Source organism: Bombyx mori, chromosome 3, assembly GCF_030269925.1.
Source record: "Bombyx mori chromosome 3, ASM3026992v2".
Classification (NCBI taxonomy): Eukaryota; Metazoa; Arthropoda; class Insecta; order Lepidoptera; family Bombycidae; genus Bombyx; species Bombyx mori.
Genome location: NC_085109.1, coordinates 4,642,752 through 4,653,288, shown reverse-complemented (window position 1 = coordinate 4,653,288; position 10,537 = coordinate 4,642,752). Strand labels below are relative to the sequence as shown.

General features: G+C 36.5%; 1 protein-coding gene across 2 annotated transcripts; it reads left to right on the top strand.

Annotated features, from left to right (window-relative positions):
- The first annotated feature begins 1,473 nt into the window (after positions 1-1,473).
- LOC101741012 (uncharacterized) lies at positions 1,474-6,088 on the top strand. 2 transcript variants are annotated; one of them, XM_004927027.4, is made up of 3 exons: positions 1,474-1,883; positions 4,443-4,586; positions 5,697-6,088. In XM_004927027.4, exons 2-3 carry the CDS (start codon positions 4,450-4,452, stop codon positions 5,905-5,907), a joined length of 348 nt encoding a protein of 115 aa, XP_004927084.2. In that variant the 5' UTR covers positions 1,474-1,883; positions 4,443-4,449; the 3' UTR covers positions 5,908-6,088. The 2 variants fall into 2 exon arrangements, with proteins under 2 accessions (XP_004927084.2, XP_021204243.2); XM_021348568.3 differs by having other exon boundaries at positions 1,678-1,883; positions 4,446-4,586.
- The last annotated feature ends 4,449 nt before the right edge of the window (positions 6,089-10,537 follow it).

Sequence of the window (10,537 nt, the reverse complement as noted above, 5' to 3'; positions counted from 1 at the left end):
CGGCGGCATGTTATCTACAGGCTCTCTTTCCGAAAACGCTTTGCGGAATTATATTACGGAGAAAACCAAAAATGCTTTAGAGCCAGATTATTTTTCATTTCGTTCGCTGTACCGTAACGCATCCCCTTTCTTTTTTAAGCACCTAACAAATATTTTGGGGTATAATTTAATTTAGCTTAGTGAAGATCACAGATCGCCCCAAATCGGAAATGAGGTTACTCTGCAAAGCCAAAAATTTGCATGTGCAAAGGGCCCATTGTTTTAGTACTTGAATTCGGGATTTCAACTTGACAACTTTTAGAGGTCGTACGAATAATGATTAGAAACGCTAAGGGGGGCAAGCTACCGGTTAATATCTTTCGAATCTCGTTTCAAGAAGGACCTATCGATGCGCTTAGAAAAGAGCGTAGAGTTTATATTAGTCCGGATTAATTAAGATAAGGATGAACTTTGGCAGAACGACAAAGGAAGATCTTCAATGTTGTCGTTTGGAATTCCCGATCCTACGGACATCCGGACATCAGATCCTATAGAAAGCAGTCAACGTCGCCCCAAACACGTCATTTCGGATCCTCCCGATTCACTATCGGTGCTTTTAGGTACCCCAAGCATCGGTCATCGTTCTCGTCGAACCCGTCGCTTGCGACGAAGGACTCGACGAGTAAATTAACCCTCAGACACAGCACACTGAGTTTCTCGCCAGATCTTCTCAGTGGGTCGCGTTTCCGATCCGGTGGTAGATTCTGCGAATCACGGCGCTTGCTAGGGTTCGTGTTAGCAACGTCGTCAGGTTTGAGCCCCGTGAGCTCACCTACTAGTTAAGGTTAAGCTGAAATAGCCGCTCAAGGATTCAGCTTCGGTAGAAAAAAAAAAGTCGTTTTGAACTTCAGTGTTTTTTCAAACATACTCTATTCAAAGTGTAAAAGTTAGTAACGCGATGTTCAAAAGTAGATGACGTTGATCCGGTCACACACAACATTCCATAGAGCACTCCCTATAATGATACGACAATAGCCCCTTACCATATTGAATATCTACATAACGCAAAGGGGTGAAAGCTAAAATTCTTGTTAATTACCACAAGTATTCCTGGGCTCGAAGCAATCATGCATTTCAAAGATTAACTAGTCTAGTTTACCACATACTCCAAAGCAATATGTAGTAAGCTGAAGTTTATGCATAACTGGTTAAGAAACTGCCTGTTGTTTATGTTGGAGCAATTGTTATTGTGTAGGTACTGAATTAGAATTTGTTTGAAATTCAAGTCGAACATTTCTGTCATTTTAGTTTGTCTCAGTCAATGAATTTATCAGAATTAATTATTAATTACGCAAATACTATGCACTTAAATTTAAGTGATGATTTTTAGCAAACTTATAAATACGTATGCACATACATATATTATGTTTGCCATATTTTTTATGTAAAATTTCATCAACTCATAAGTTTTAAGGGGATTACCAACCACAAGTTGAATTCGTATGACGCATCAAATTGAACTCATTTCAATAGTTCGTCAGAAAAAAACGCTTCGGTTAAATTAGGTAAATTCTTTATAATTTGTAAAACCAAACCAATCAAACCCACTACGTCATTACGTCCATCATTCTATTACCGTCTTTGTCTAACACACACTATTTACAGTCTGTCTCTTTTTAATTTATGCAGATTTAAATCATTTCCTTTCCTTCTAATGATAAAATACCATTCTGGTTTTTGTTTATAAACTTATGAATGATAAATATAGAATCAGTGTTCGTTAGACGTTTTGTGTGTGAATATCGTTCAGAGTGAATTTTTAATATTAGTTCAATAGATTTCCAAAGATTAGCAGTTAGGATTTCGTGATTTTTATTTTTATTAAATTTTCGTCTGTGAACAATGTAAGTGAATAACTATATATTTTTTATTGCTTTTTATACAACCAAAGTGAACGGCCCTCCCGGTTCGCGGTCTAGTTTCGTGTTTGCCTGAGTCCATAGACATCATGACGTGAGCGGTGCTTGAGACACATCGTCGGACTTCAAATCGTATGTAATAAATAGCTGCCCCTCTTTTCAAAACTGGATCTTAGGAATGGTAGGACAATTGTACCACCCATTAAATTAATAAAATTTGAACCTTATTCATAAATATGATCACAATAATCTCGTACGTAATTTTCTGCTTCCCCGTATCTTTGTTCTCAACATAATAGCTTAAGCAATATTGTGGTTTCCGTAATGTCTTGAAACGAGAATCAAAGCATTCACTTAAATTTGTTGGTGTATAACAATTTGTAGAATGCGTAGTAGGTACAAAATAGCTGTGGGATCTGGTGGCAGCAGGTTCCTTCTAAAACTTACACTTCGTAGCGATCGATGATTTGGAATATTTTGGTCAATATATATTAAGTTTAAGTTGAGGAGTTTTTGAGGACTTTGCAGGGTAGCTCATAATTTTTCCCCAACCCACTTAAACTATCACCTACCTACATTTATGAGTAAGCTCGAGTCTGATTTTATCGCAGAGAGCATCTTGCATGACACAAGGATTGTTTGGGTCGAATGAGCTGAAACTTGAAATAAAAAAAATTGGATCTAACATAACATTAATTCAATTTGTTAGCGTTCTAAATAAACCTATTCTAGGCGCAATCAATTAATAAATGAGACGATTACTAGCGATAGCCAATTATTTCCTAACAATGACATTTAAATTTTCCCATTTCTGAAGTGAAGCAGTAATGCGTTTCGGTTTGAAGGGCGCAGCAGCCTCTGTACAGTAAAAACATAGATCTAAGAACTCAAATTTAAAAGCGATGGCGACATTTTCGTTGTAAATATCTTTGGACTCCGCTCACACACACATTGAAGCGGAAAAAAAATCTAACTGAAAAAAAACCGGTTAGTTTGTTTGTGCGCTGCAGCAATTAATTACAAATAAACTCAAATGACGGGTAGTCAGCGTGTGACAAGCGCATGCCTTCACAAATCTGATAAGGATGTTTGTCTAAAACATGAATGATGATTCTCTCAATCTACCCTTGTCGATTAGTCTATAGTATCTGACCAATTATGTAGATAGATGAGTATTTTATCTGTGCCCTTTGTCTTTTGTGCCTGTACTCAACCTTTGGATTACATCAAAAGTCACGGGTCAATTAACGCTTCTAATTAATCACAATGTTTGTCTGTGCACAGTGACGAAATATAATGGACGTAACAAAGAATAGAATAACATTAAAATACAATTTATAGTTTTCTAAAATGTAAATCTATTTTCTGAACATTGGTAATACACATAAATTAGTTATTGATAAGCAACTCAAGCACTCAACAATAATGTTTACGGGCTTCGCCCACTAGATGGCTTCGCTTAGATTAGTTTCGTATTGCTCCTATAGATGGCAGTAACATATTACCTATATTTTATTTTTAATGAAGGATTTTGTAAATTTTCAGAAACCACAAATTGATAAAATTTAATCGGTTTGTCTTCAAATAAAGACTTGTGTTCTTTTTTTAATTTCTGTGTTTAGTTGCACAGTAATTAAATGCCTTAATTTTAACAACATATAAGCTTAGGGGCATCTGCTACAAGATGTCGCTAGTTTCCGTCCAAAAAATATTTGTCTTAAAAGTATCGCAGTTTCAGGGCCCTGTTTCTAAAACTTTTATTTAGTAAATTTAACAAAAATCAAGCCTGCAAAACGTTTATGAATACGCGTAATTAGTATTGGTAGGGTATTGTTAGGCCTTTTTTTTTCCACACGAGAAAATCGCCGGATCCCCACCCGCGCGGCAGGTGGGGTATGTGGGAATTGAACCTCACTAAAAACTCCTGCCGCTCACAACCGGCGCCCTACCTCGGACCGGGCCGGAGCCCAGTCGGGGCTATTGAGACGGCGGCACAGGGTTGATGCAGAGCACATTACATCCATCCCACCGTCCCACGGATGCCGGACCGGCGGCCGCCAGCGACACGACCACCGATTCCCTCGTTCAGCGGGCCGAGAGCCGTTAGGCCTAGGCGGGCTTCGGACAGCCTGCCGACCGAGAGGGCTGGTGGTCGTGGCGCCGACGACCGCCGGTCCAGCGTCCCGAGGGGGAGGGTGATGGGAGAGATGTGCTCCGCACTAAGCGCTTCACTTTCCCCCCTTTGCCTTTTCATGAGTTCCGTCCCATGCGAGGCTTGGATGTTGGTTGTTGAGCGACAGGAGGTTTTAGTCAGTTCGACTCTGACATACCCCGCTTAGAACTTATATCTCAAGGTAGGTGGCGCATTTACGTTGTAGATTTCTATGGGCTCCAGTAACCACTTAACACCGGGTGGGCCGTGAGCTCGTCCACCCATCTAAGCAATAAAAATAAATAAAAAAGATGACAAGAACGTCTCCAATGTCTTTAATGTTTAATTTTAACACCGTATAACCAGTCTAACTAGATTCACATTATTTACAGTAGCATCATGAAGATTACAGTACTCTGCGTAGCTATGATGGTTATTTGCTGCTCGGCCCAACGTTCGCCATACGCTGGAAGACAACCAATAGGTTTTCCTGCAATTCAAAGCACGGCACCCCCAGAAGACGCTTTGGGCAATAGGTATGTGTTGTTTTTTTTTGCCTTGCCTTGTAGGCAGACGATGGTGACTTCAACATTGCCAGGGGCAGAGCCAAGCCGCTGCCTACCGCTTAATACTCTCCACAAGCCTTGTTTGAAGAAGGACATGTTAAAAGTTTAACAAGTATTAATGGATTTAGTTGTTTTTAATACGCTTTTATTGGCTTCAGACGTATGTATGTATGTTTGTAACGGAATCTTTGAACATGATTTTGACCCCCTTCAAAACGTCGGATTAACTCGAAATTTGGTATACTTATTAAAGGACGATGACAATTCGACAATTAAAAAAAAATTTAAAAAATTTAAATTCAACTAACAAATGAAAAATAAATAATAGTTTAAAAAATTAAGAAAATGCGCTTTTATAAAAAATCCAACAAAAAAATAGAAAATAAATTTTAATAAATTTGAATGAAAAATAGTTTAAGAAAAAATTTTTTTATTCTAATAAAGCGTGGGGTGCTTTTCAGGATATTATCAAAATAACCCTTCTACTCATATCTGTTCATAAAGAAATTATAAAATATTTATAAAATTACTTATACCATGCACCAAAGCGTATTTTGTTAGTTTTTTTAAACTATTGTTTATTTTTGTTGTAAATCGTTATGTTAAATCTGTCGAGCGTATGTCAGTGCGTGGTAACATTCCCGATTTGATGTTTTCTTCACCTGAAATCGTCTTGGCAAAAAGATTGTTTCTAGTCTTCATTAACGAGGTATTCAATTCATAACACATTATCATCAGTCAACGCTAATAAGGTTTTAAAAAAAAAATATTTACCTAAAAATTAGATTAATTATTTCTTAAGGCTATAATATTATAATTCGCATGCGAACAAGAAAACCGTGGGAAAATCTGCTAATGATAATTTTTTTGGCTTATTTGTTTACGTGAGGAACAAAAGGCCTCTAATTACAGTATAATAATATTAAATGTTCTTTGTCTTTATTAATATTTTTCCATAGTGGAGTCTTGGCGTTGAAAATACAATCATAATAGTGTACAAAATTACAGTTCCAATTAATTATAGTCGAATTTCGACTACTGCGGGACCACTAGTTAAAATATAATTTGGTCAAATTCCAGATTCGGAGACGATATCAGTACGACGACAATACGACTCCCGATCGAAGCTTTGGGTGACGCTGACCTGGTGAATCGACTAAGAAAACTGCCGGTCGACAAGCAGCCGTTTTGGCTCCTCAACTGGCTGGCTTTGGAAGCCAACAGGAAGAATCCACAGAATTTCAATCAAAGACCGAATAGTTTTCTCGATAACTCCATTAGGAATGTTTAAAATGTTTGTACGTCAGTGATTTTGTTTTTTATATCGATTTCAATATTATGGTGCAGTTTAAATAATCACTTTGTTTCTTCAAGGCTGAATACATGTCATGGTTTAAAAATTTAACAAAAAATATCAGTTTCATTCTACTTGACTATAAGATAAATAAATGTATCTAAAAATCTGCTTTTCATTATGGTTTATTTTTATATTTGTCCTCCTGAAGCAATAAATTGTAAACAGCAGGGAATCTGAAATAGATAGACAAAAACACGAGATTAAGTTTTTTTTTTTTTATATGTACAATATTCTATTGTCTTCTTCATTTGCTTTATTTATTTCTCAGAGAAACGCACCAGCCATTTCGTTGTAAGTGGTTATATGAGAAGATATATATGTATGTAGGTATAAAGTACATTAGGAATCATGGTCATGACGCCAAATGGTGCATTAGGTCGAATTATGCCGGTCTCTGGTCCGGACTGTTTCGTGGTTTGACGAAACGTTTTACCATTAGTACTCTACTACTACTACTAGTCCCATTTAAAAGGCTCTATTAAAAAATATATGTTAAAAAAAATATCCATTAAACTATTATTTGGGATAATCGCTGACAAATAATTCTGTTTTAACAATTCGATTGCTTATGTTAATCTAATATTATGTAGAAACTGATGATCGGCACCTACTGATGAAACTATGTTATTATAAATTCATAAATGTCTGTTTGGTTAGGTGCGTCCGAATACGAGTTTATTGAAAATTAAATAGAATTAATTTATGTGTTTCTGCTGACCTGCCCAATTCTTTGTAACTGCTTGCCTCTGTTTGTTTGAGAATAACAAACAAAGTACTCTAGGAATCATAATCAAACATTTGTAATTAAATAAAAACCGGTATATGATAAATTCATTACGATGACAGAAACTGGATTCAGTTCATGTAATTGATGTCTGAGAGACATGTTTCAATGCGTTTTTAAATTTCAAGGGCAAAAAAATCACTATTTGCAAAATTTGTTAACAATAATATTAAAAAGGGTTAATACTGTTAATAGCTTCTTATTTTTGCCTTTACCCCACATTATGTGAGGTTGGCGCAGCATATTCTCTTATCATAAGGATAAGGATTTGGCATGAGTTTTACAAGCGGTCCCTTGCCTGACGTCACCTCTCCTTGGGTTAAATCTCCATATATTCATTTCAACGTCTCATTATGTTTCTACTTTTGGTGCTTCTTTTAATTCACCCATTTTTGTTTCTATAATTTGCTCTTTATTATGATTTATAATGAAATTTTGATTTTCGATTCCCAAAAATGCTGTCAAATACACTTGGGATGTGAACATCGTAATGTTAAGTTATTTGTTTAGGACTCAATATAAGACCAATTTATATTCGAAGTACGCTCGAACACGTTTCGCTTCATGAAATATCCATCTCATCAATAACGCTGTTGACAATTTATAACATGTACGCGAATAAGCAAACTTTGAAATATATTCAGCGTAATTTGATCACTAACAAGCAGCAGATGGATTTTATTTTCCTATTAATAACTCATTACTGTTTAGTTGCTGCAAATAAATTTACAAAAGGAAATACCTTTGTTTATTTGTCCACAAGTTTTTGTTTAAAGTTCGGTGGATATACTCACTTGTCACTTTATTTTAAGTAACTAGTTAGTGTACATATTAACAACCAGTCGTAATTAAACTTGAAGCATGAGCTAGAAGTCTTAATGATATTGTAATAACGGCACCATCAATACAACCAGCAAGCTAAAATAACGATAACAAGAGCTTAAATGTCAAATTACATACAACAGATATTTATAATTAGCTTATAAAGGTTCAAGACAAATGTAATAAAAATGAATACGATAAATTTTCCATTTGTAATTCTTTTTCCAAATAACAAGACGTTTCAATATTTGATATGCTTAAATAAAATGTTATTACAGTGAAAATTATAAGGTTATTTTCGAAAATAAGTTTAATACAAAAAGTGTCAAACAAGGAATGTTAGCGTTACGACTGCTAACAAATTGAGCTAAATTTTAATTTAATTAGTATGTGGCAGTTGTAAAAGTTATTAACGTAAAAAGTTTTCTTGCTTCTCGCCAGCAGATTGAAAAGTTCAAAGAGTTCATGATTATCAGCTTTTGGAATGCAAATTTGAAAATAATTGCTTTGTGTTAAAAAGAAATATTCTCTGAATGGAAAATATAGCTATTTCACGATGAAAAAAATAAATATCTGTGTACACGTGGACAAATACGCCTTTATCTTTTGCATTGCATCCAGGCAATGGATCAAGCCACATTAAAAAACGAACTTTGTCTATCATGGTCGGAAAATAATTGAAAGCACTAATAGCATTAAAAAGGAAAATTCGTATTGGTTTTTTCTTTTTTCGGCATCATTCCAACTATGTTACACGATTTTGTCCAATTTTCATAAATGTTCATAGCATAAAACAATTGCGGTTTTTCAAAAGACAAGCAAAAAGCTTCGAGCACAAAACAAAAATGGTATCTCAATATTCAGTGTTCTTCAGACCGTATTCAGAGTTTGAGCTCCATTGAAATGGCTTCTACTATTGTATAGTAAAAATCCGTGACCAATATTCATGTTGCTCTATCGAAATACCACTTATTATGTGTTACTACTTATCTAAATGTTAAATTCATTGAAAGGTTTCAGGGATATTTAAAAAACTAGAATATTATTATTTAATACAAAGATATTTAGATATATTAGATAATTTTTCGGTAGTAAATAATTGGAAATTATTGAATTATCGAATGAAATAGCTTTACTTAGCCTTTACATTTACCCTTGAAGCTTTACTTACCCTTCAAATATTATCTAGCTGTCAGAAGTTATTTATCGAGATTATAACAGGGAATTTTTCATTTTTTATTTCTAGGCATCATACAATAATTTAGGGTTACAACAAATTTATATAGGATAAATTTAAAAAAAAGCTGTAGCAACATGGCTATATGTATTTAGTTATGTAAGGTGCTAGGTAGATATTTTTCGTGATTAAAACTCTTAGAGATTTGGATAAATTATTGAAATATATGTAGTTGTCGGATTGTCGATAATCCCAGTCTCACGGATCGTTTGGAACCTCTGGGTCTGCGGAGGGACTTCGGTTCTCTCTGTATTTTATACCGTATGTTCCATGGGGAGTGCTCTGAGGAATTGTTCGAGATGATACCGGCATCTCGTTTTTACCATCGCACCGCCCGCCATCGGAGTAGAGTTCATCCGTACTACCTGGAGCCACTGCGGTCATCCACAGTGCGTTTCCAGAGATCTTTTTTGCCACGTACCATGCGGCTATGGAATGAGCTCCCCTCCACAGTGTTTCCCGAGCGCTATGACATGTCCTTCTTCAAACGAGGCTTGTGGAGAGTATTAAGCGGTAGGCAGCGGCTTGGCTCTGCCCCTGGCATTGCTGAAGTCCATGGGCAACGGTAACCACTCACCATCAGGTGGGCCGTGTGCTCGTCTGCCTACAAGGGCAATAAAAAAAAAAAAAAAAAAAAAAAAAGTTGAAATTGAGAGTGACTTTAAATAAGTTTTAAAAGAAAAAGCTCAAGTTATCGCCAAGGTATCCAGAGACAGACCAGACTAGCGCCTCTTTCGGTCGTTCTCCATTTTAATACAGCCTAAATTTTGAATATATATACTTGTGAAACTCCTCATCAGATATTACGCCACTTTGAGAAGGCGGCACGACATGAGAACCCTCTCATCGTAGCCGCTGGAAATTACATACCCGACCCAGTAGACCGAATGGCAAACCGTCGACGTCGCCCAAAGCACGTCATTACGGATCCTCCTGATCCATTAACGGTGCTTTTAGGCACCCCAAGCACCGGTCACCGTCCTCGTCGACTCGTCGAACCCGTCGCTTGCGACGAAGGGCTTGACGAGCAAACTAACCCATAGACACAGTCCACTGAGTTTCTCGCCGGATCTTCTCAGTGGGTCGCGTTTCCGATCCGGTGGTAGATTCTGCGAAGCACTGCTCTTGCTAGGGTCAGTGTTAGCAACTCTCCGGTTGAGCCCCGCGAGCTCACCTACTAACGTTAGGGTGAAGCTGAAATAGCCTCTCAAGGCTATCAGCAAAGGTAGGAAAAAAAAAAAAAAAAAAGCTCATCAGATGCAATATAGTTAACTCATGATTAAAACTACTCTTATGGCTTAACCATAGCGTGAGAGTATACTAAATGTCAGTGTTAATGACGGTGTCTAATTTTCCTGCTACCAGATGCCTTCAACGACGAGTCTGGTAACTGTAACAATTCTGTTTGGCAATGATCGGGATTTTAAAATTTTCTTCGCATTCGCAGTGTTGGTTCACTTATAATACCGAACACCCCAAAGCACTCAAACGTGACTCGTGAAGCTCTCATTGTCACTCAATTCGTAAATTTCACTGAATTCAGATGTCTAAAAATACATCGCTCAGAGGCCTCGTTCAATATTAACGAAAAGGGATCAACTTTCGCTTGTTACTTACTGTATTTGTTTTGAATGATCAGAGGTTTTACCTAGAATTCTTTTTATGGCGCATGTGCTCAATTTCTCATTTATTATTCTCACTGGTGGTAGGACCTCTTGGGA